Source organism: Calidris pugnax, unplaced genomic scaffold (assembly GCF_001431845.1).
Source record: "Calidris pugnax isolate Ruff unplaced genomic scaffold, ASM143184v1 scaffold20, whole genome shotgun sequence".
Classification (NCBI taxonomy): Eukaryota; Metazoa; Chordata; class Aves; order Charadriiformes; family Scolopacidae; genus Calidris; species Calidris pugnax.
Genome location: NW_015094510.1, coordinates 24,652,763 through 24,679,692, shown reverse-complemented (window position 1 = coordinate 24,679,692; position 26,930 = coordinate 24,652,763). Strand labels below are relative to the sequence as shown.

Genomic DNA, 26,930 nt, shown 5'->3' with positions numbered 1-26,930 from the left:
ATATAGCAGGAGTAAAGGAATAGCTTAAGTTTGGGAAGCTGCAAGGCAATTCATTTTACTGACTAGAGTCAAGCATGATCCCAGCTCATTTCACCACGAGCTGGTTTTATGACAGCAACTGATTACTCAAGAGACTTTTTATAAGTTAATGCAAGCGGTAAGCAAGTTGCCTTTACATTGGTAGCTTTCCTTGTTTTTACAAAAGTATAAAGGAAACAAAAAATCCACTCTCTTCCACTGCTGCTGCTTCTCTCGAAAATACAAGAAAATTGTGATAGAGCGGTATTGTTACACACACACACTGAAAGCCATACAACAGATTATGTCTGAATGCTTGTATTCAAGAAGTGTCTTTCTAGAATGATGAACAATCCTTAACATCTTTGATTAATGATCACTGACCCAGGGAAACAGCTCCACAAGTACTGGACTAGAGACTCAAAGTAGATGTGTTCTGCATAAAAGTAGTACATTAGATTCTTCTCACGTCAGCAAGATATTAGTATCACTTCTCAAGTCACAACATCAGAAAACCAGGGCATGAACCCAAAGTTTAAATAGAAACATTTTCTAAAAGCATAGTCAAGCAAAATCAAAAACTTATTAACATGAAGCTTTTGTTCCGAGACCTGTGGTTTATATCAGTGCAAATGTTGATGACTAACACACTATAAGTTTTGTTGCAGCTGCAATTACAAAAAATGGGAGCTACTTTTGAAAAAAAACGAAACAAAAGCAAAAAACAAAACACGCAACACCAAGCTAAAGCTGATAGTCTGATCCTTCTTGTATGAAGGAACAGCTCATCTTATACCATTAAAATGTCAGCCTTATAAAAAACAAACAAGTTTGCTGTGGAGGACAAATAGTTCACAGCTCAGCATGGTACTCAAGTCAAATTTCTGCTTGATATATGAAAATGTGAATTAGAGCTACCGATGCTCTACGTGCTGTGAAACACACAAAAATCACCATGAAATACTCTCAGTGGAGTGGGCGCTCTGTCTGTCAGTCACTTACCTGCTGATCCCTGCCTGTCAGCTGTCACTCTCTGCTGTAAAAAGCTGTCCATGAAAATCTACCACAGCCTCCATTACCCCCAGTGTTTTAGCACCACGTAATAAAATATGTATTAGGCCAGAACAGTAACAAATTCATGCCCGACTGCTCTTGTTGAGTACAAATATGACAGTAACCTCGAAAATCTCTAATTGGTTTGCCTACACTTGGCTTTTTTTATTATTATTTGGTAGTACACAAGGTAAAGAGTTAAATATGCTAAGATTCTTTGTTAAATTACTAGCTTGCTTTTTCTTATTTCTGTATCATAAACAGCATCTTTGCATTAAAGAAAACTCTAAACTTATTACAAAATACCTTTTTCTGGTAATTTTGACAGCAGTTCCACTTCTATAGAATAACTTTTTACCGTGCATTTATTAAGTCCTTCATTGTTCATGGCAACCCCCTATTTTAAATATACACAAGGCTCTTGAGTGATTTTGACAGGCTCGTGACTCAATCTTCTCACCACGGGTTGAAATAATGACACCGAAGGGAAAATTTCACCACCTGGAACTCAGCTGACACTGAAGGAACAAATCCAAAATTCCTCCAGTATTATAAAGGGACCAGTAACATATCAGCTTCCCTTCTGCTTCTGACCATCTCATCTTATTCTCAAGTAAATTCTGGTTTGGTTTAAACAAATGCAGGAAAAAAAGAACAATGCATAAGCAAAATATACGGAAAAGAAAGAATTCACATTAAAAAATAAAAATCAAACCCCCAAAACAAACTAAATTTCTACCTGGCATTTTGTCAAATGCACAAAGTCTTACTAGGAAAGCACTAACGAAAGAAGCAGTCTCACTGCTATCCAAGTGAACTGAGAATTGTCATATAGTATCCACAGGGCGGATAATCATGTATGAGGTCACTTTTGGGGAGGAAAAAGAGTTCTTCTAATGAGGAGATTAAGCTAAACGAATGCAGGGATTTAAGAAAAGGTTAAAATGAAGCACAAGTGCTCTTACTGGAGCGCAACTCCTTTCCAAGCATTGTGTGAGTGTTGAGGAAGCCGCCAGCGGCAGCGGGACGCTGTGCTGAGCACCTTACCCTGCAGCCCAGCACCAGTACCCACCTGCCCCAGCATGTCCGGTGCGATGGGAAGGGTGGGCCAGATGGCCGAGTAGACCCCGAAGAACACCAGCCAGAGCAGCATGCTTCCCCAGACGGCCAGATGACTGAACTGTCAAGGAGCAGGGAAAGAAGGAGAGTCAACACGGGGCACTTCCTCCGTCCACCTAACCTACAGCTATTTCTCCTTTTGAGGTTTCTGTCAGTCTCACTCAGGCCCCTCTACTGCCCTTGGTTTCAGGCCAGTAGCACAGGTTCTTTAAACAGCATAAACCAGCTCTCCTCTTTAATCTTTGCCTCACAACAGGGCAGACAGATAGTCTTCTCAGCCCATCTGTCTTACTTGGAGCTCAAAAAACTCATCAGATTTTCCTTGGAACTCTGATTTCTCTCATCTAGCTCCTGCTTCCCATCGCGCACATGTCAGGTTCAACACATACATCAAGGTAGAAATTTTCAAAGGCTCAGGTTAAAGTTCATGTGGACAAATCCCTTATGGCAGAGGGTATGCACACAAGCCATGGGCACCACTCACATACCTTTCACGGGGGAAAATTCAGTGCTGTGTAATACACTACCACAATCAACATCTACTGATCAGCTTTTTTTTTTTTTTTTTTTTTAAGTGTCCTAAGTAATTTAAAGATATACAATACAGTTTACATCTTCACAGATTCTTCAGTCTGCAGACTCACTATGAGTAAATAAAAGTAGTATTAAAGTGACCAAGAACATGTCCAGCACACACCTTGTTTCAGTTGCATTCAAGAAAGTAATTTTTCCTATGCAGCCAAACTTACTTCGCTGTTCAGGATGATTTAAGCTGTTTTACTTTTACACTGCACTGGATGGAATCAGTAATTTCTGTTGTAACAAGCAACTGAGCTCATTATTGGCTCCAGCTTTTTTGGATGCCAACAACTCCTGTGGCTGATGACTTTGGCTCCAATTCAGAGAAGTACCTGCATAAATCTTAATTACTAATTACATAAGGGTTTAGGAACACGGCAATGAATTCACACACTGGTTGCTGTAGTGGACAGAGTGTGTGTGTTTAGTTCTCAGCTTTATACTTTCTATCTGATAATTGTATTTGCTGACTTTTTGAATGGTATGTCTGAGTACTGCGTTCTGTCCTCTTTGAGATAGACACAAGCTTCTAGAAGGAGAAGATTCTTCCTCCTCTGGAAGCACTGAGCACCCTTGGAAAGGAGAGCCTTCTCCATCACAAGGAGTGAAAACAAGCAAGCACAGAGTTTGCAGCACCAGTGCAGACTGGCAGGTAGCTGGGAGCAACTGGAGAGTGCCTCACAGTAGAAGCATTCATACAGCAAAATGTCAGAGGCCATGGAAAGAACGCTCTTCTAGGCGCTTTTAGAAAGCTGGAATTTTGTTCCACTCAAAGTTGCTTGGCTAACGTGCAGGACACAGAATAAGCCCCTTCCTGGAGAGACACAGTGGGCAGGAAGATGTGTTTTCAAATTTTGTTATTTATTCTGTTTCACCCAGGTCATCTGACCAGCAACTGATTTATTTTTGATTCAGTTTTAACGTGAATAAAACTAAGAGACTGGAAGGATTTTTATTTATTTACACTTGGAGGAAGAGGTGGGGTTATACTTTCAGTCTACTGGCTTTTCTGAAAACTAGGGACAATTCATGTGGAGGTTCTAACTAAAAGCCCTGCCACAGTGAGCAACCGTAGCGCTCAGCTCCCCAAAGAACAAGTACTGCAAGGCTGCTGCAAGAATTTGTCTTTAAGAAAAGCCAGCCCCATGCAATGGCAGAGCAGCACCAGCACTGTTTTCCCAAAAGGACACAACATCTTCTCCTGAGCCACAGCCTTCCTTCCAAACAAGCGGACAGAAGGCTCAGGATAGCTGGGACTGACATTTACAAGCTGCGAACTCCTACAGACTTTATGACTAAAAACAGTAATGATAAAAGCAAGCAGAGAAACTAATTTAAGAAATACTCTTATTTTGTAGGTGGTGTATTTACACTAGTGAAATGACCTTTTTTCTTTTTCTTTTGTTTCCCTCCTGTTTTTCTTTCCAGTCTGCTTGTAGGACAGTGAGTTTTGCAGATCTTCACCTTGCCCTTTCCAGCTCAGCCAAAGACTTTGCTCATTTTATGTTGCCTTTATCTTCTCATGATTGTCCCAATCATCTCTCCATCTCAGGCTTCTACCCATCTGAATTACATCTCTACTTTTAAAAGAGCTTCTGCTTTCAGGAAGGCCCTCCTGGTCCTGCTTGGAAATATTCCTTATACACTCACCCCACCAACCTTTGCACTGTTGATTCTCCACTGATCTCTGCAATTTACCCCTGTAGAATTATTGTGTGAAGCAGAAGCAAGTCCCATCAGATGTGTTAAATGAATGACAGTCAGAAAAAAGGGAACAAGGCTCTCTGCCATAGAAACTAGCACACTGTATGGCTATCTTGTGCTTCCTATTCATCTGAAATAGTTCATGTAGTGTGGTAAAACCGTGAAAAAAGCTGTGTTTGGAAAAGTCTACTGCAGTGTTCCAGATAGGTAACATGTAATATGAAGCTGCTCCACATAGCTCCAATGTGCTGACTTTTTCATGCATCAGGTTACCACTTTTGCCAAAGCCTTTCTTTCCACACTACCTACTGGGTATACCAGGCTCCCAACCACTTTGAATCTGTGTTATTTATTTAAAGCTTTCAGCTGAACCCATCATGTTCTCCCAAGTGGCAGTGCCCCTCTCACTCTCAAGAACAAATTGCATGTAACCAATCCACTTGATGATGGAGAAGAGGCTTAACTCAATGTTGTACATTTAATACTCTTCAAGTAAGCTAAAGATTTTGTGTGTTGATTCACTCACAGCTGAAACAATAATTGTAATCAACATCAGATTCCAAGTCACCAGTCCAAGCCACAGGACAGGAATTAGAAATGTATATAGAAAAAAAGTTGATTCTAAACATGACTTTTCTGTGCATAACAAGAATTTCTCTGTAGCACGGCCAGTGTTAAAGAAGACTGAAATCTACTAAACATTATGGTATCTTTTAAAATAAAATTTAGAAAAGAGGGGATCGCGATTATCCTCAAGTGACTGAGGAGACACCAATTACCCAGGGAAGGGGAGAGAGGAGGAAGCATCAAATAATTCACAACATAACAGGATCTAAACAGGCTCACATGCCTCCAATGTAGACTTGGGTATATCCTCTTCTAGCTCATGAGGGATTAATTTGTGTAAATATTTTTGCATTTTAAAATGTTGGTACACAACATGGAACTTATGCATAAGCAACGGCAAAAAAGAACAGACTTTATTTTCAGATGAGGCAGAGAATATTAGCAGATCCCTAATAATTAAATATCCCACATAGACAGCATTTCATCTTTAAAATTCAGAACAGACATCAGCTCATTAATCTTAGCAATTCCTCTATGACGGAAATAAAACATTTTACAACTAACAGAAGCAACAAGGTTACCAGATTTAAATCAAGCCCCTCCAACAAAATGGTAAAATAAGAATGTGAGAGTCCTCAAAACAGCTTGGTCTTGAGGGAAGAGTGTCCTAGTATGTCATGAAAACTAGATTTCTGTAAGTTATCTATAGGTGTGGAGAAATAGGGACTCCATCAAAATCAAAAGATTAGTGTTTCAGGAGGGCTGGGGGAAAGAAGAGGACAAAGGTATTGAATGTTCACTGACACAGAACCCTCCTACCCCCCATATTCTTTGGAGGTCAGTGCCCTGTTAGATTCTGACACCTACTATTCAGTAACAGGGCACTCACTCACTGGAAGTAAATTACTCAAATCTAGGAATCAACATAACCATTGGACTAACATCCTTATTGCACTAAGTTTCCAAACCAAAAATCTCATCCAATGTGAAGTCACTAGTGCTTTTCACTAGCTTCAAAGATATTTTCAAAGCCCAATTGTTTATCTGTGGGCAGACAACTATCATTCTCTATTGCATTAATTTTTAAAGAGGCTACAGAGTACAAAGATGATGTTCTTGATCTATTTCCTGAAGCAATTATGTTGATTTCATGCAAAATTTTTCCCTATTTTAAATATTTAGAGATGTCAGCAATACGCTTTTAGCGTTCTCTTCCCACTTCTGACAGGTTGTCCTTTTTCATCACACATATTGTGTGATCTATGAGCTCATTCTCCTCTCACATCCTGTAGTTACGGAGCTTAGCAGTTTATCCTTAAGTGAGAGATCCAATTAAAACACTGAACCCTCAAATGATTTTTAGTACTTCTTTTTTCTATTAGTACTCATTAGGGAGAAAGGTGTGATAAAAAAAGATATTGAAAAGTACTTACTCTAGTCCATGCAGTTGTTTCCAAGCCAGCTTTCAGACAAACAGTGACTACAACATACTGCAAGGGGAAAAAAAAAAAAAAAAAAAAAAAAAATCCCTCCAGCATACACACCATTAAACAAGCCACACACATGCTTTCTGTCTATTTCATCTAAGGAGAGAGGCCTCAAACACCTTGAAATAATAGGTCTTTTATGTTTGACAAGAAAATAACTGGCATGTTTATAGCTTTACTACAGCCTTATCAGCAGGAACAAACAAAGATTTCTGATGCACATACTCAGAAATGGGGTTGACTGGGATTAGTGGGCCATGGCATTAAAACCACAAACCCATTGCATAGTCACTGAGGAAAACTCATTTCCAGGGCTACTAAGCTGCTGTTTCAAGATTGCTTATCGTCACTTCCAAGGCTAAAATTCACAGGCTTTGGATCTTCCAACCCCCCAAAAGAAACATGCATTATATTTTCACCTTCGCTCTGCTGTCTTCCTTTCTGTATCTTCTAAGTTCCTTCATTATAATTTTTATTTGGAGCTTATTTAAAAAAAAAAAAAAAAAAAAAAAAAAGACAACTTCAGTACTAACACGCTCAAATTCAAAGGTGTTCATGGCCCAATCTCCCTTTTACACCTAAAAAGTTATTACCATTTAGGTACCAACCCAGGTCCTTGGCAGTGTGGGATGGGGAAAGGACAGAACAGAAGATATTGTTGGTACATGTTTGGAAAAAAAAAGAAATGAAAAAAGAAGGGGGAAAATCATGCACACAACATAAGTTTGATTTTATTTTACTCATACCCCTTTCTTCTGGTTTACATCATTTTCTCATAGTATAAAAAAAAAGAAATTCTACCATTCAGAATTGCTAGGATACAAAAACTTACAGTGTAAACTATGTTTCCAACAAATAAATAGTCAATTCCCTGGCCATTTGTGAATACTGCATCTGAAAGAAAAAAGAAAAATTATCACATTTGCTATCAGTTGATCAGTAGAATGGATGAAATTATAGAATGTTTCCAAGGATGCCGCATCTACCACTTTTCTGGGCAACCTGTTCCAGCCCTGTTTCAAAATAACAAGGAGATTCTTGGAAGAAAATAACTGGTCCCAACCTTGCCTTTTACAACATCTAAAAGCATTTTTAGAAGCTGTGAGATAATGGTAATGGAGAGGTTTTGCAAAGCCAGGCCTTATCCAAGATGCTTAGATAGAGCTTATACCTATAGTCCTAACTGCCAGAAGCTGCTCTAGCAAAACGGGAAGTGTTTGTTGGACCCTAACGTGTAATTTGCCTCTAAGAGCTGAGGTATGTCTATGTCACTTGTTCTGTTGCTGTCTGTTCTGTACTACTTATTGGCACCTCTAACAAATCCCATTATTTGCTGCGTCTGTGAAGAAAAAGCCTGCAAAACACCAGCTGATTTGTGGTAACACAGAGCTGAATTAAGAAAAGTCACAAAAATTTCATCTATAAAGAACACCTAAAATATCTTGCTGGAGGTTAATTCAGCAACTAAGCAGCAGTCTCCACACACCCTTTCTCTAGTCAGTGGGCACAAGGGTAAGTACATGTTAATCTATCATTTGAAAGTGCCAACCTTGGCAACGCTTCAAATGTCTGTTTAGTCTTTCTTAGCCCTTGTTGAATAAAACCGGAACACCATGAAAGCACGTTCGACAGCCACGCTAATGCCAAATGAACTTGTACTCACAGGAGCTTTCAAGCATTACTCAAGCATGGTAAGTATTGCTATTTTCACAGGTTTTAAGATAACTGCTAGAGAAATACACAAACAGCAGGGATGAAAAAGGCTTAAGATAAAACCTTGGACCTGTTCCTAAACACATACTGCCAAGCACAGTGCTTCTACTATGAGGGTACCATTTTGCTAGCCTTATTTGCAAAACTGGATCTGACATTCTTAAACTGGGGTCATCCACTTAGCTGTGTTCCTATAATGTATGTCCCCAGAGTCAGTAAGTTTTTAAGTCTACAGAGAAGAGTTCCTCACACCCTGACCTCTGCAGTGAAGACTGCCCAGCTTACAGGTAAAAAGACTATATATTTAATCAGTGCAGTAACCCCAAGCTGCTTATGGTTTTCTTCTACAATGGCTGCTTGTGGTTGTCTCCAAAGAACTAACAGGTTGTGAATATTTTCCAGAAGTTGCTGGTTCTGTACCACTGCTTTCTTTTCTCTTTTGAACCCCAACTACCAAGAAACAGGAGCAGTCAGACTAGTCATTAACACTGCTACAGGAGCTAAAGCCTGAGACAGCTTGGTTAGGAGTTCATTTGGCTTCCAAGCAGCGGCATCTCTATCAGCCCAACTCCTCCCCTGGTACTCTGGCTTCAGGCGTTTACCACATCATTCACAAATAGACATCAAGTTTTAACAGTCACTTTGCTTTTACCTCTAGTAACAATGAAAAAGGTGAAGGGCACGAGAGAATTCAGCCTTCCACATCCAGTGAACCCTGCTGATGCCAGAAGTCCCAGTTTATTAACAAAAAGGCATACTGAAATACATATCAGTTTTGATAGGTCTAGAATAAACTGACCTACTGACTCTGCCAGTATATTACTCTAGTGCAACATGACTGCATATTTAAGTAATTGAATAATTTTTGGAGCAAGTCTCAATTTTTTTTCAAGTTACATTTTAATGCAGTAGGTTAATGCCTTTCTCCCCTGCCCAGTGATTTCCATGACCTTCCACTTTTGGAGGTTAGGCGGTCCTTAAAGGAATGATATTTCTGTTAATGAGAACAGCAGAGTGATTAGTGAACATTAATTTCTAAAGCTATACAAGTGTCCATTCATGGACTATATGCACTTCACATTCTAAGGAACTTAAGAGGTTAAAAAGCATCCCAGTGTGAATGGGGCATTTTTGTCTCTGGCACTGAAACCCCTTTTTCATTTGGAAATACAAAGAAACTTGAAAATTCAATATTCATTCCTCTTCAGAAAGCAACCAAGCAACCTATTCAAAGGAACTCAGAAAATTACTATTTGAGCTGGTGAGTATTCCAGTCTTATCATTTTAATTGTTGAAATTAAAAGTATATTATCTATTTAGGAATTACTCAAAAACATTTATGGAAGACTAAAACAAAAACTGTATTTTTCTTTAACTGTAACCACTACAGACATCAGCCTAGAATTTCTAAAGTTGGATTTAAAGAAGAGCTATTAGAGATTAACATTTCTCACAAAAATAGTGAAACAGAACAACAAACCCCCTCAAATCAAAACAAACCAAATCAACCATAAAAATCTCTCTCCCCTAAAACTGAACCAAGCTCCCAGCCCACATACGGAGGAAAGGGAAGTCCCTTTCTTGTATGGTCCATTAGACAGCGTGTGAAGCTGCCACTAAGGATACGATACTGATGTTTTACTCAGCCAGGCAGAGAAATCTGAACCTGCCTCCCACAAGTATATATACCATCATGTCTCTGATGTCAGCATTCATCTTCCTTCCCTTTCCATTTTCTTTCACCTTCCTCCCCAACTAATCCATCCTGGAGCTGAGGTGGTTTTCTTGAAATTAGTGTTTTCCAGGAAACAGTTTTAATTGTGAAAAATTCATGGGTTTAGATAAATACTATTCCCCTGTCACCACCCTGAAATTCCTCATCTGATCTAGTCCTATTTCTTACGATAGAGAAAGAATAGATTTCCCATGTTTTTTCCTGCCCACATAACTATATTGTAAAGAGAGGTAGGAACCATATGGGATTTATTGTTCCCTGAAATACCATGTAGTTGCATTACCTTTCATGGAAAGCAAGACTTAATATGCCTAATTGTACAACAAAAAGTCTCATTTCCCTAGTATCTCTGACTCTTGATCTGGTCTACTTCCCTTCCAGCCAATTAATTTTTTTCTCCAGACTTCAATACTGCTTTAATAGTAGTGTTTCATCCTACATTTTACAGTACTGTGTTACAGAATGGGAAAGATCCAACAAGATATAAGCAAAGGGTTGTGATACAGCTGCTGTAAGAACATTATACAGTAACAGGAGATCTCAACCCACTACAAAAAAAAAGTGTAATTGTATAGAACATTATTCAGTATTTGAGTTAAGACTTTTTGGCAAAGCTGCAATTTAATTTTTCACGTATTAAAGCCACTATATGAACAATAATTATGTTAAATTAGAGTAAGTTCTGAAAGCCCCTAGGTAACCAGCCAAGTTCAGCAGCTACAGCCTATTGAACTGTCTGTCAGCATTATTTTCTTGCGACTTGTCACGACCTCCCATTCTATAAAAATATTGGGCTCTGTAAGACTGAACATCAGTTACTGACGTAAGAAATAATGAAGCCCTTACCATGCTCCAGCACTTTCAGTGGAAACCAGAAGAGGATGATGGAATGGATCAGGGCATTGATGCAGTGACCCCAGAAAACCTGAGGGAAAACAAACCAAGTCGTCAGTGAAGTCCAAAACTCTTGACCTCTCTCAAACTCCTAACAAACACTTCATTGTGTAGCTTAGAGTCAGACAATGTTTGTCCTGAAGTGAAATACCTAAACTTCTGCAGGATCTATTTCCTCCTACAATTTCTGCTCTTTCAGAAGAAAACACTGGTCCAGTTGGATGGTTTTATTCTAACAACTTAAAAAATAAAAGGCAACATGTTTGCAATTTAAGTTCTTGATCAAAATACAGCAAACAGATGGAGCCACTCTCCTTTAATTACCTCAAAGAAAGATTTTAAGACTATTTCAATACTATGAAATGTTCTATTTCTTTTAGCAAATACTTTGTGCCCCACAACTTTTAACTTAGAGATAATGCCTTTTTGCACAAATTTCCTCTCTAAACAAAGCAATCGTACAGCTTCCTTGGTTCAGAAGCACATTTAGATGTGACTGTTAAGGAGTGAAGATAGAATACCAAATGCTGGCAACTTCCAGCATTTAAATAGTAAAATGAAGTAACATGAGTTCCTTCAAAACTCAAAAGTCCAAGCAAACCAATTCAAATTTTATTTCTGAAAGAACTATGGGACTCAAGCTATACTAACTGTGAAAAAATCCCCTAGTAGACAACATAATGACAACTTGTATATTAAATAAAATCAAGCTGATGTTATCCAGTTCCTATGAGTAAGTTCACCATTTATCAGTAGCTGTGAATTGAAAAATCATACTCAGATACAAATCTTTCTTTGAATCAGAATTTTAAGACCAGTTTCAGTTGAAGCCATAACAGGAACCCCTTATTTAAAAACAAGGACTGTTTTTAAATAAAAAATATAATATCTTGAAAAGAACAGGGAGGCAGAACAACCTTAATCTCAGCACCTAGCATGAGCTGTAGCAACAGTGGGGAATAAGTTATTTTCTGATGAGAAAGACCTGGAAATAAGAATGCTCATTGTTATTCTTACAGAAACAGACTCCCTTACCCTTGTGTTGAACCCATCTGCATTTTGAGTAATTTTGTATAGCTGTGGAAATCTAAGCATGCTATCTTGAGTACACGATCGTTCAAAAATTCCCAGAGTAAAGGGTGGCAGTGCTGTGAAAATCTAAAAGGAAAGCAAATACTAATTAACAGCAGCTATTAATTTTAAGTGGATCTCAGATAATATATGAGTATCTAGACAACAGCAAAATTCCCAGACTTCAGTGAAGACTTATTACCAACTAGTGTGTTATTTGACATAATTTTCAAGTGTCCAAACAAGTCCAAGCATGAGTTTCAGCAATTCATAACTTTCAAATATTGACTTACGAAAAATAAAAACATGAAAGCAAATTCTTACTGTTAACCAATTAGCTAAAACACAAGAAGTTAAGCATCAGTAGTTTCTGATGTACCAACTAATCTAGTGAAGGTAAAACAGATCAGCCTGCAAAGGAAAGACAACATGTAGTTTTTCAACAAAAGCCCTGTGGGAATGGGTTCAAATATAGCTGCAATTGTAGCCATAATTAAATATGTAGTATGCTTTACCAAAGCTAACTTTACAGACAAAGCAAACGTGGAAATCACATTAAAAAAAAAAAATACTGGAAAACAAAGGCTATTCTATATTATGGTGCTTTGGGGATTCTTCAGGCAGGCATGGACTGATAGGAATGAATTAACTGCAGTATGTGTCTGTGCTATGGGCAGACACTTAGATGACCAAGGCTCGGAAGTTTTCCAGGAGAAGCAGCAGGACACTTTGCCAGAAGCAGAGTATATTAGCCTCTGCTGAGTCCCACATTGCTGCTCTTAAAGTGTTTGCAGGATCTGAGGCAGCTCATTTAAAGCCAGCTTGGGTATCCATGTTTCTTGCGGTCTGCAGTGCAGGCACAGCGTGAAAATAATACCGGTGTGCGTGTCTGAACACTACTACACTTCATTCACTTTCTTCTACATTTATGGCTTATATCAGAAAAATAACTTCTAATCCTACACATACATTATTTTTAAGTTTGAGAAGTGTTCTTGAAGTTAAGAACCAGCTTGAAGTTATGAACTGTTTCTCGAGTGTCTGCCTGCTTGCAAAAGTTGAGCTGTGGTTCCCACCAGCAGTGTGTTGGCAGTTGGGGAGTAGACAAAGAGCAACACAGAGGACTAGAGATCAGTGACAATCAATAATTACTTCCCTAGATCCAACTGGGAATGTGCTGCTTCTGCTCATGAAGTGATAAACCAGATGGTTAAAATGGCAGCAGCCTGAGGGTGGTGAACTGAAACTAAGACCACTGGTCCAGTATATTCCAAAAAAGGGCACAGTCTCATGCAGCTTTAAGGTATTTCCCCTGGTTTTGTTGTTTACTGGGGCACTGACACTCTCACTTGAAGTAAATCTTCTAATGTTTTTGTTAATGAAGGTAAGCTTCCAGTGCAAAACCAGGAATTACAATACTACTATTATTTCCTACATGTAATTTTTAATGAGACTACTCATGAAACAAAGGGTTAATCTGCACAGAAGAGAATGAGCACATTAAAGCACTTTTAAAATCTCAGTCCTTCAAACTGTACAGATCACTAATATCCCACCAGCATTTAATTCTTCATCAGTCTATGTAACCAGTTCTAATTTTAGAAAATACCAACTTACAAAACAAGGGTTAATTTCTACTTCACTGATTCTAGAAGATGAGTTTCTCCCATGGGCTTTATGTAGAGTAGGTAGATCCATCAAATCAGGTTTAAAGATAATAGATGCAAATATCTAAACATGAATGACAGAGACTGAGTAACAGTCAGGAAATTAGGGTGAAGAGAATCAAGGGAGTGGAAAATCCTTGAATAAGTATCTTCCAAGAAGAATATGAAATCTTATGGAATATGAGGGTTTGTGCCATCATTTTGAAGAATAATGTGACAGAAGTTAAGTGTTTCCATTAATACTACTCAGTGATAATTTGCTGGCTTTTTCTATATTACCATATATTTGGAATGAGTCTGCTTAAAGAAAAAAAAAAATATTAGATTTCCTCCCTCCAAAGAGAAATGCAAAGTATTTCTCAACACTGAAAGCATCCTAATGGCTTATAAATCCAGACACCAGGGCGCTTATCAGCAATATTACAAGGGTAACACTGTTGAAAACACCAGCACAGGTCTATGGTAGGCTATGGAAATTGCTCCTAGACTTTACTCAATGTTATTGATTAAATAATATTATGGATTAAAAGTAGAGAAAGCCACGTGGCACAGTGTCTGCAGAGCACAGCAAAAGTCAAGTGTCTCCTGGACTGATACATCCTGCTCTTGGGTAAAGTGAGAAATGCTGGTGACACGGCAATGCTACTTCCCTTTCTGTACCTAATACAGCACGAGTCAGCCCAAAGCACCTGAGTGACACTTCTTTGAGCATCTAACTGTTACAGAGTCTGAGAAAAATAATAATATCAAAACTAGAAGATTAAGACTATGTATCTATTTCTAACATGAACAGCCAGCAAAATATTTGGTACAAAAGACCAAAGACACTCTGAAGAGGAAATTAAATCAAATCTAAAAGCTGCAGAGTTTTATGGAGGTTGTATTAGGCCAAACATGTATTTTCAAGGCATTTTCCCAAATTTAGTTTTGTGATTAAAAAACCACCCAAAAATGAATTTTTATCTACATCAGAGTGGATTCAAAATGTCTCTTACAAATGAACTCACCTTTCCTGACAAACATCCAAGACAGTTACCTGTAGGAAATGGTACACAAGAAAATAACATACAAGTCCCAAGCACTACCAAGTCAAAACATGTCACACTTACCACGTTATACAGACCAATGCACCATCGCTCAAATAAGATCTGCCCAGAAAATCCATTAACGAAAGCAAACCAAAGCTGAAACAAAGAAAGACAAGTTACAAGAAGCTTTAGATTACTACTGCAGTGCATGTTTCCATTTACAGTAGAGGAGAAGGATGTGGAACACAGACCACCATCTGGAGACAGCTGCTTGTCATGCTAAAAATAATTATCAGCAGTGCCAGGCAGTTACTCTCTTCTAAAGTCATAAATACTGCCAGAATACTGCTTATCTAAAATAAAATGCTCAGGTGGTGGAGCAGTTTTCTGTATTTGCATTATTTCTCTAAAAAAAAAATAAATAATTGGCCTCAAACTATTTAGAAATCCTTATTGCTGGCAAATTAACATGCTTGAAGCCAGAAGCCAACCTCACTTCCATCATGGTCAGCAAAGACCAGAATTTTCAAGGTAAGTGTGTTTTGACGGATGCTCTGCTTGACTTCTGTGTCCTATTTTTACAGTCCCAGAATTAGTGATGCCAACTTACCTCTTACATAATTATATTACAATTTTGTTATCTACATGATGCAAACATTACTATTTAATAAACTATCCATTTAATAACTAAACATTGGAAGAGGTTGCCAAAAGAGGCTGCAGAATCTCCATCCTTTTTACAAGTTTACTAACCCCAAGTGGGTAAGCCCTGAGCAATCTGCTTTGAGTTCACCCTACTTAAAAAGCAAGAGGTTGGACTAGATGACCTCCAAGTTGCCTTCCAACTGACAAAGGACTCCGTAGCATCACAATCCCAGAAGACCACTGTAAGCAGCACTGTGTAGGTAAACTCTTCTCAGTATTTCCTTAGACGCAGCTTCCCTGAGCTTACTTCTTATCTTGTTTAAGCAGCTTTTTGAAGCAAGAACTGCTTAACTGAGTTGGAACAAAGTTTCTTTCTTTCTCAGTCAGCAGGCACTGAATGAAGCTTAGGAAAGAATATATGAAGCAAGAGAAAGAATTATATTTTCCCAAGTAAATTTGAAACCTGAAGAATAATCAGCATTTTAAGGGCATCCTGAAACAGTCTCCACGTGAATCACTGCGCTAAATAGATACCAAAGGATTTCTGTGAATTTGTGACTGTAGTCCCTTTTAAAGCCCACAGCGCACCACGGCACTTAGGTCAAAATTAATTCAACACTGAGAACACACACACACACACGCTCCCCCTCCTCCCCTCAGCATGTTTTATCTTGCATTTACTTGACCAGTTGACACTGCACTGGGTGCACTAGGTATCACAGAGCAGCCAAATGATGCCTATTCCCTTCTCACCACCTGAGAGGCCACGGCACTCACTGCTGGGCATCTTTTCTGACACCATTCTGTCACTCACCTATAGCAGCACTCTCCTATCAGCATCATTTATTCTCTGGCTGACTTGTGCAATATTAGTGTCCCAGCAAAATACCTCAGCAACTAGTTAACTGCATCTCATCCGGCCTCTTCTCTGCTCCCACCCAAAATGGATATAGAATAACTAGAAAAGAGGACAGGAGAAGGCAATACGACTGCATCAAGACCTACAACTGCCTTCACAGGTGCAGTATCTAAACAGCCTAGGACTCTTCAGCATGGGACAGAAACAATTTAGGGGAAGATTAAAATATTCACAAGATCAACAAGAGTAAGGAAAAGCTGTTCACATCAGCTTTGTGTGGCAAGACATTAGATTAGCAGGCTACACAAAGTGAAATGCTTTCAGACACATTGTTGATCTATGGAAGTCTCTGCCAGACAATGCTGTGTATGCAAAAAACAATTAGGAAAAAAAAATATTGGAAGGAAAGCTCGAGACCAGATGAGCCTGCCAGAGAACTACCACTGTCCATAGAAGATCAGAAACCAAGGTTTAGCTTAAACCTTTATTCTGGCCCTCTGCAGCTGCTTTTACATCACCATTCTTGTTTAAAATTAATCATCATTCTAATGCACTTTCACTCTTCAGTGAGAAGCAGTGACACTCATCTCAACTAATTTGTTTAGAGATATACCTTGCACAGTAGGCCAGCCATTTAGACTTATTTACTATTTTTAATTATTTTTTAACCTTCAGCCGTTCTTTCTAGCAGGGACTCTATTGATTTCACCTTACATTATTCTAAGGTTTGTGCTTTTCTACGCCTGCTGCCCTTTTTGCAGTCTGTTATTTAAAAGTGCCCTTGTAAGGTCTCTGAAGGGCCAGCTGTTTCTTCCATCTCCATTTAGTTGACATGCATCTCTCTAGTATGAACTGCAAAATATTTCTCCAGTTTCCTAAAAAAAAAAACAACCCCAAAACCCAAACCATTCTATTTCCTTCACAAACATTAGTTTAAATTAAGTAAGCATTTAAGTGTTAGTTTAAATTAAGTAAGCATTTAAGTGTTCATCTCTCCAGGCCTGTCCAGAAAAAGAACAGAAGACAATGCATTCTACATCCCAACTTTTTTTCCATCACTTCTACTGTATTGATACCTTGAATGATCACTGCTCTCTAAATTTTGCTCTAAGGACTCAATTAATGGCCCAAAGGAGCACGTGGACTAGCATGAAACACACTTGAAGTGTTTCAACCAGTTGTGTACCCCAGCTCTTCAAATGAAAGATACTGAAGATCTTGGGTACAGAGCCTGAGGTCCCAAAAAGAAAACACAACTAATTTGGGGCCACCAGGTAAGGAATTTGAGTTTCTTCTCCTAGGAAGAAACAGAGCTTTAAAGAAGCATACTCCCAAGTATTTAGCAATGATTTATCAGGCATTTATCATCCCCAAGCAACTTGCAATTAATTGCAACTATGAACGAGGGCAGCATTTCTAGAAAACATAGGTAGTTCACAAATCAGAAGCCTGTCTGCCTTACTAGCAACTTCAGCCTGTGCTCTACTCAGTTTCCTAGATTCCAATGGGCAAAGCAAACTTCAAAGGTTTGGTAGCAAATGTTCAGGTCTTTTATGACATTGGCTCATGCTACTTACAAAACCATTGCTTTCTGAAACCATAGCCTCCCACAACCAGTCCTCCAGCAACAGACTTTTCTGATTTTCCATCAAGAGGGTAAAACAAAGCAGCCAGACTTTCTGTAGCTAGTCCACAGCTAGAATAAAAGCCCCAAACTAGGCAAAGCTAACATCTTAGATTCACATTTCCCAACAAAAATATTAGCAGTAGTGAAGATACAATCACACACAACTTGGAAGATGCAAAGCTGTGAAGATGCATTACAGAAGAGCAGACAGTCAAAAGTGCAAGCAAAAAATACCCTCTCAACAACCCAATCCTTCCCATTCGAAGTTGCTACCCTACCATAATTGGGTGATGCAGAATTCATTAAAGATCCTGCTAAAACCACCTCAAGACTAGTCCATCACTACAGGAGAATATTGAGATGGATGTGCCTGACTGTCGTAAATACATACCTAGGTGTCATCATCTTTAGCCTTCTGCAGCATCTTCCAACATTGGAAGAATTTTCTACAGAAAAGTTTTCTCTTTATTTCAAGCTGCTAGGATTTAGGTGGGCAAAAACTAACATTCAGAAAGTTCAACGTTCTGCTATTTCAAAAGCTAAATTTGAACTATTTTTCTTTCAGCAGGATCAATACCGGTGAAAATTTGAAGTGAGCACATTCCCAACTCTTCCTCAAGTCTGCATGCACCACACACTCCAAACTGAGGGCAAAAGCTGTTACAGTTACGATGCACTGAAAACTTATGCCTATGCTTGTCTTTTCCAGAGATTTACATTATCAAGTGCTGATCGACAGAAAGAATGTTGCATAGTTCCTCAATATCTTCCTGTCAAATCAGATACTTTGTGTAAAATATATGTTTATTTCAAATTTAACAGAAGCCATAAATTGTCATGCATGGTTTAAGGACCAGCTGTTTGTGGAGAGAGTATGGTACTCTTTAAGGTCAGCGAAGTTAAAAAAAAAAACAAAAACCCACAACCAACACTCCACCTCAAGATTCCTGTTAACAAAAAGTACTAAATATATTTGAAGTTGCAACAACCCATGCTTGACTCAGACTTGGGAAGCTGGTAGGAAAACCCGCCAAGTCTGACTGGCTTGCCAAGCTCCAGGGGTCTGCAGGGCTCAACTCCAGTACTGCTATAAGCAAACGGACCCAAAGTTATTAAACTGCTTTTCTGGCTGGAAAAAAGAAATCTTTTCACTTTAACTATTACCTGGCTGCCAAAAAGCTGGAAAAGCTTATTTGTAACTCAGCTACAAAATATTTATTTTCTCCCAAGGAACAAGAAGTCCAATTTAAATGTAAAGAAATTCAGACCTAAGGCTGAAATCTGGGTTGATATATTGCTGCGATTTATGATAGCAGATATTGCAGAGATCGGAGATCAGTAGGTGTTGTGCGCAAAGAGTGGAACATATTGCAAACTGAAAACTAGCCCCTTCTCTGCCTTGAAGCGTGGCTGCATTCTTTAAATAAGAAACCCCAGTGCTGAAGCACCCGATGCCAGCTGTGATATGGGCACTTGGCCACCAGAGAGGGGGTGGTGGGGGAATTAAAAAAAAAATAATCAGACTGCTGCCTCCTTCCAGAGGTCAACGAAAGCCAACAGATGGTAATACTTGGTTAATATTGACTTGAGCTGCAGGCAAACTGAAGATCTCGAGGTAAAGCAGTCCAGCACTGCTGTTTTGAGCCACGCAGCCCATCCACCTGCTCCAGAGCATATTTTGAGAAAAGATCAAGTATTATTTTCAAAAAAATATTCCCACTTGAGCAAGTTGGAAGACAATTTTAATTGCATTATTGCTTCATGCATAATTACAGCAACAGCAATGCCTGAAATAGTAGGAACTAATTTAAGTGCTCTAAGGCACTGGGATAGCAAATCATCTATTCTAAACGTGTATATTTATGATGTCTTGATAATAGACAGCTTAACGAGTACTAGAAATGTTTTCCCAATTCTGCTAAAGGGCACGGAAAGCTAATGTAGTCAGAGTATCAACAATTGCCACAGGCACCAATTATAGCCAGACTGGATGCCTTTACTATTCAGAAATGAGTTAAATTCTCAAAATATCCTCTCTCAGCACACACGTATTTTGCATGTTCTTACCAAATAGGCTCATTTACAGTTTGCCTAATAAAGCAGGTTTGTATGTCTCCTGTGCAGCTCATTAATAATGTATCCTGATTAAAAACCTCTCGTTACAGATGTCTGTCTCAATGCCGGGCTCTTACTCCTGCCCAAATGCACACAGTCTAAAATAATCCCTTCATTAGAGAATGTACAGCACCAATTGTATAATATAGGTAAAGAGCCTTATTAATAAGATTTGACAGGGTAGGCAGGGCTCTGAGACTCACTTCATTTGCCAAGGAATATTTCCCCTGCTCCTTTTATACCCCCACCATTTATTAACTCTTTCCTGAAAACAGTTCAATACTTTTCAATTGAAACGCATTTGCTCTAGGCCTGTGCACCCCAAACAAGTGCCCATTTAAGCTTAAAAATAATTTCAAATCTTCTCTGCCAGTGTAAACAATTATTTTTAAAGTTTCATGCTGCCTTTGTCTCATTAAAAAACCCCTATGCATTTACTGCAAAGCTTGGTCAGATATATAGATATCAAAGCAACTAATACAACAGAGATTTCCTGGCTTTAAACACTGATTTATTAAATAAACCTGAACACCTGTTATTTCTTCTGTTGCTGACTACAGATACACAGTTTATATTTTGGCATACTAAAGTGCACAGTTTTATCAGCTTCATCTTTCTCTGCTTATAGAAGAGGCATATGCAGAAAATTTGATTTTTTCCTTATCCACGTTGTTTCCATGCTCCTCTTCTCTAAGTGATCAGCTGCCAAAACCCTTTCTCCAAAGCACGGGTAACATTCAAAGGAGAGGCAAGCACAGAGCAGAACAGGAGGGAGAAGGACACAAGGGGTAGGAGGAGCATCATCCCACAGCTACACAAGCCAGCAAATGATTTCAAATCCTCAGAAAAATTCTGAAGACTTTAATATTAAGTAAGAATTAGCAAACCTTCGTTTTTTTGTGGTTTGTTTTTTTTTACCTTCTCCGTGGTTACCATTAGATAACAATCGTGTTTCTTGCCCCAGGAGTTTTGAGTCTTTGGAAAGACACCACATCTGCAGATGACTATGCAATGTACATCAAAGGGCTTAGCCATTAAGACATGAGAAGATTGCCTCTTCCAAAAACATTTAGCCCTGATATACTGATGAATGCGTTTAAAAACCCAACAAAACATAGCAGGCCATGCAAACTTCTCTTCTTCACAGCAAGGTGGTGTTTTTCTTTTTTTTTTTGAGTTACATGAGCATCTAATCAGGATGCCAAATTATGCATTTACGTGACCGGTAGAATGAACAAATTTAACAGACAGCTGTAACCTGACATTGTTATTTTTTTTTTAAATCTTACAAAACCAAGTAGAGAAAAGACAAGATATTTCTCCAGCTCTTATGGTGTGAAGCTTTTCAGGGACTTAATATTTCTCCAACACAGTAATTGCTGCAGAAGCAAGTCTATGATGATATGATTAGAAATGGCTTGTGTTGCCAAAGGGCAGATGTACTTGCCAAAAGATATGGTTAAACTTAGCAGTTCCTCAGAACATTTCCCTTTTACAAATAGAGCCAGCTCTATTCTGAATTTATTTTTCATCCTTCCTCAAGTTTTTCTGGGGTATCAAGAAAGCTGACACCATTACACTAGGATTATATCATCATGTGTATATGTGATAAGCTAGAGGTGACAGGACTTATATACTGACTTTTTAAAAATCAAATGAAACAACAACATGGCTCAGGACAGTTCAGTCAAACCCCATCAGGATGATGGGTTTCAGCACATCTGCATGGTCAAGAGGGTCCAAAACACAGCCAGGGCAAGACTATCAAGACTGATGATGCTGGGAAGTTGCCCAGCATTATCCTACAAAGCTAGCAGAGGGTCCTCTTCGGGTGGAAGTCAAGATGAGACAGTTGGAAGATGCCAACTGAGAGGAACCAAGGCAGGAGCTTGTTGGCTACATCCTCCTGCCACCCTTGCCTGAGAAGCAAGGTGGGCTCAGCTACTTGATTGGCAAACTGGAAAAATCGTGCCAGGCCAATCTCTGCTGCCAAGCAGTGGGAGCTCATGCTATGAACTACCAGTACCATCAGGCTTCTTTAACAAAATAAACACTACTCTTCACACTCCTTTCATTAGCAAAAACAGAGTAAAGAAAGGTTTCCATTAATGTGGAAGACGCTATGGAATGCTTATGCACACACAGCAGTGCCTGCAGTGTTGAAACCAATTCACTAATGTTAATGTTCTTTTTCCTTTTTTTTCTGCCTCCCAGCCTTGCCTAATCAACTTCTTTAACTGCCCTTGAGTACCAGCACATCACTGTGGAACTGACTATTAATAGCTTGGCATGTATTAATGAGAATTTAAGATATCTCCTCAGCATGTAATCACTCCAGACTGGTCTTGGTACCACTTTCACAACTGTGTAATTGACCCACATCTCAGATAAAAAGATAAGGACATGCTATTACATGTTTTTAAACGACCTGCTGGCTTTTCTGAAGCTAAGTGGTATCTTTAACCAATGATAAAGTAATAGAAGTGCTTCAGATTTGTTATTCTTAATTTGTTCTGTAGTGCTGAAATATATTGATAAAAAAGAGACACAAGTTTAACTATTTATTTTAATAGGTTAGGAAACATCAATAGTTTCAAGTAATTTATCCACCTGAAATTTTGCTAAGCACTTAGAATCCAGTAACGAAAATTCTATCAGAAAGCAAGAACGCAGTATTTGAAATAGAAGATTAGGGAACTGTGGGAAAAAGGATGCTACTGCTACTACCCAAGTAAGGGCAGTGAAAGAGAAGGAAAGCACAGAAATGGCTACAGAAAAGATCAGCAGGCCAGTGAGACTGGTATTGAATGTACAAACAGAAGGAACGCCAACAAAACAGTGTTCCATGAGTGAAGCCTGATAATGCCATAAGTCAAAAGTAACGGTTAAACCCACCAAGGCTCTTCACACACCCAGGATGTGCACTAGTGCTCACTGCAGCCTGAATAAAGCACATCCCCACGGATCTGTAATAACAAAGTATTTCAACACCTCACATAGCAAAACAAGAACATAGAGAGACCAGAAGCTTTAACACAAATCTGGCCCCAGAAATTAGAACACAAAATGCAAAAGCAAAACCTCAACATTGTGTGCATTTAGAAAGGGAAGAGTGGAAATGTCAAAAACCAGTACTAAATACCCACATGGCAACCCTGTAACCTTGTGGAGCTGTATCTCTGTGAGACACTGTTGGAATACACCTGATCCTGCTCAAACTGGAGCTGGCCTTACTGTAACACATGTTTTCTGAAACAGATGTGTATGTATAGGCCCTGAGTGCCTAACAAGCAGCCTGTTTCTCTAAACTCATAGTATCCTCTTTCCATACCCAGTTAATTGAAAGAAAAAAGTCCCAAACCCAAACCTCATTCACGCAGTACCCCAGGATGGCACCACAGGAACATGTAACAGAGATTTCTTTGAATCAAGAAGCACTAACCCTTTAGGAGTAGAGGTTATCAGGGTGGAGGAAGATAGAATTGAATTTAAAAAAGGACTGTATAGAATGCTATAATTTATTAAAAAAAAAAAGGTATTACATTTGCTCTTAGTTTACCTCTTCCCATAGCGTTGTGAAATTGGTGGTTTCCATTTAGACTATATGTAGTTAAATGAAGTAGTGATTTCCCAATCCACATACAAATGCATTGACTTATACCTGCGTACAGTACAAAGGGCACTAGGACAAATAGTGATAAGGACATCAATATTCATTTAGTGTGGCTAAAATGCAGCGCACATTCTTATTTCTTGGATATGAATCTAGGCAATGTCTTACAGTAATCAAAACTATTTTAAGATTTCCAAGGACCAAATGCATTCCCAGCACTGACTGAATAAAGCTGATGGTCATCGAGACCCTGACTGCCACTATTCAGCTCCTATTTTACAGGATATTTCACTTTCAATCCTTTCCCTTCTTACTTCTATTTGCTGAAATCTCTTGTGTTATGCTTACAAACACAGATTCACAGATTTTGCTTTTCTTGTCACCATGTAAATGAACCCTTCTGCAGAGCTGCTGAATTAAGTGTAATAGGAGCAATTCTATAGCAAGATCATTTTAGGTGTGGAACCACAGTCCCCTCAGGATTCCCTGTTATGCCTACATGAACTGCCAGGTTCTCCTTGCAAGTCTATTTTCCCCCTTTCCTCCCTATGAAATAAAATTCAGTCTCTGTTAAGCCCTTGCATTAAGCTACTTTTATCCAGGATAGCTTGGAACCCAAGCAAAACAGCAAAATTAGCAACAGAAGAGCTACCACTGCAGACAGCTACAGAAACTACAGCTCATCTTGTGTCATGCTGACAAGAGTGAACCTTTACAGCTGCAATCCCAGGAGCAGCCCTTGTTTCTCATTACCCACAGCTCCATTAGCACTTTAGCACAGAGACACCACTCTAGCCCAAAACTATCACAACACATGATGCAATCTAAAAGGCTCCCTAGTATTTCTTAGATTTGTTGCGTTTTTCTTCATCAATACAACTGTTTTCTTGGTCAGTGGGACAATCTAAAAATAGACAAGACTTACAATTTTCTTTTTATGCAGCTGCTTTTAAACATGCTACCCCATCCCTAAAGGCTTCAAGACTTGCTCACAAAAGCCCTCTCCCCTGCTCTCCTTGCCACTCCTCTCATGTGGAAAATACATGCAATATTGGTAATTTAAATCTAAATTTATTTCTTTACATGCTGGCAAAAGCTAAAAGACTTAGATCCTAAACATCTTTTGCCAAAATACGCAGCACATTGTAAGCACATGCAATCATTTCTTTGCTAAATTACTTATTGATGTACTTCTCACTAAAGAAATAATGTTTGAACTTCCTTCGAAAAGCAATTAGTTTTGTTTCACTGCGATATATACAAAGAAATTCTTGGTGTGCCTTTAAAGCATTTGCTCTATCTCCTGATAGAGCTCTGTGTAAAGAAAAATCAAAGCAGCTAGGAAAAATACCTTAGGTAAGAAAAACCTTGGAGTTCATACAAAGGAGCAATGCATTCACGTGATTCCTAAATTCAACCCATGATTTCATTACGTGGCTTTAGGTGGTCCTTCACTACACCGAGCAAGCAGCTTGGTGCTTTTTATGAATGAGTCTCCTAAAAGGGCTGGGTAGTAAAGAAGAGACTATGGCAGACTGACAGCGTTTGCCACAAACCAGTTCTTCATTTCACAGCACTTGACAAATGAGTTTTTAACCAGAACAAGCTAAGTCACACCATCACCTGCCTTCTGGGAAAACCCTGCATGACAAATGACCAGCAAATTCCCTCTGGTTTCTGTAGTTTTTACCAAGCTCCACAAAAGCCCAGTAAGTCTGGTTACATGCAACAAAAATCTGAGATGGCAACTGAGGCAACACTCACAGAAATAAGGTCTACAAATGAAGCTTGAGCTTAGGCAATGTTGTAAGTAGCTACTCTGGGAATGAAGATGTATTTGTCACTTTTTACACAACATAGAAGAAAAAATTAGGAAGGAAAACTAACCACAATCTTACTTGAAAACCTGGCAAATTCACGTATAAACTGTGAAAGCACCGTTTGTACAAGATCCTAAAGCTACTTCAGAAACAAAGTGAATTGATATCCTGAGTAGAATTTCCACAAACTAATTACAGTGAAGGGCACAAGTGTTGCTAGCTGTTAATACAGCAGACAGTGGGCGGCAGGGAAATATGCACAGAAAGCATCCATACCGTGATTCACTTGATCTACACAAAACAGCATGACTCCAGCTGCTGTATGAGTACCTTCTACACCCTCCAAGAGTACTCCTGCTTTAGAACTAGACTAAGGTGCAGAAAAGCACCTGAAGAGTGCAAAAGGGGATAAATAAATGTTTTCCATTTGCAAGCCAAATCAATTAAATGCAGAGGAGATGCAAATTTACTCCCTTATTGAATTCTTGGGACAGTGAGCTCTTCAGAACACAGCAGATGCTCTGAAAGATGTTCTCCTCTATGGAAACTATGTACTGTATGAAAATTTTTCCAACTAAGTCACAGTTATGGTTTCCCCCCTATTGCATTCTCCCCTCATTCTAGATAGGAACAGCATATTTCTTTGAAAAAGTAACTCTTATTGGTGTAGAATGCAGCAATGTAAGACCTGAGTTGAAACACACTAAGACCTTTTTAAAAAAAAAAAAAAGTAATAATGGACCAGCACAGCACATTTTTGTAAATGGAAGACAACTAAAAATTAAGAAGAGTGATCAAGTGCATGGAGAGCTTTCAAATATATGCATTACTGTTTCTTTTCTCCTTCGAAGCATGTAGTATCCCTCATAAGATCTTGGTTACTGAAGAAAGTGCTCAGGTCTCTGAAGGAACATCTCAATTCCAGAAAGAACTACTGGCTTTGCATAAGAGTATCAGGACAGTTGTACCCATTCAGGCCAATGGCTCACCCCACCTAGTTATCTTTAACATCGTATGCAGGCCAAGCCCCAGGAAACTGTAAAAACCACACAATTTCCAGGTACTCACCCACTATGTGCAATATCCAGCTTTGTGGATTTTCCAGGTCTCCTACATCTTGCCTACGTAGTAACCTGCAAGAGCTCTACTTCTTGGTGTTTTTCCCATTTCCTCATAAGCCCCTGTAAACATCCTGCAACACAACACCCTTTCACAAGGAATTTTAGGTAGGGTTCAAAACACTGAGCTCAAGCACAAGCCTTTACCTGAGGCAGATAACTAGTGCAGCCATCAACAGGCTTATTTTTTAGGACCTACCTGACTAGCAATGTGAAGGAACATTATGAACAGGACACCAGTGAATCAAGGTTGAGGGAATGTCTTTCCTCAAATTTCAACAACTCAACCAGCTGATTAACAAGCAATATTGAACACACCTTGGTAACAACAGATTTTTACCAGCTCTACCTAGACAATAGGGCTGATGACCAATATATGTGGAACAGAATGGTACCTCAGATCACCTACAGATGTTTTTGGGCTAGGATGGGGGAAAAAATACTTGTTCGAAACAATACTGCTAAGAGGTAAGAGAAGTAGTCTTTTAATCTAGGCAT

At 38.9% G+C, this 26,930-nt stretch overlaps 1 protein-coding gene across 2 annotated transcripts in view; it reads right to left on the bottom strand.

Moving 5' to 3' along the window:
- Positions 1–26,930, bottom strand: part of ATP8A2 (ATPase, aminophospholipid transporter, class I, type 8A, member 2) — a 310,676-nt gene that overhangs the window by 99,168 nt on the left and 184,578 nt on the right. For both annotated transcript variants that reach the window (XM_014966066.1, XM_014966067.1), the window contains 6 exons: positions 14,717–14,791; positions 11,905–12,027; positions 10,822–10,900; positions 7,360–7,421; positions 6,474–6,530; positions 2,144–2,251 (listed from right to left, as the gene is read on the bottom strand). In XM_014966066.1, the coding sequence (XP_014821552.1) occupies positions 2,144–2,251; positions 6,474–6,530; positions 7,360–7,421; positions 10,822–10,900; positions 11,905–12,027; positions 14,717–14,791 (504 nt within the window). The remainder of the gene's footprint in view (positions 1–2,143; positions 2,252–6,473; positions 6,531–7,359; positions 7,422–10,821; positions 10,901–11,904; positions 12,028–14,716; positions 14,792–26,930) is intronic.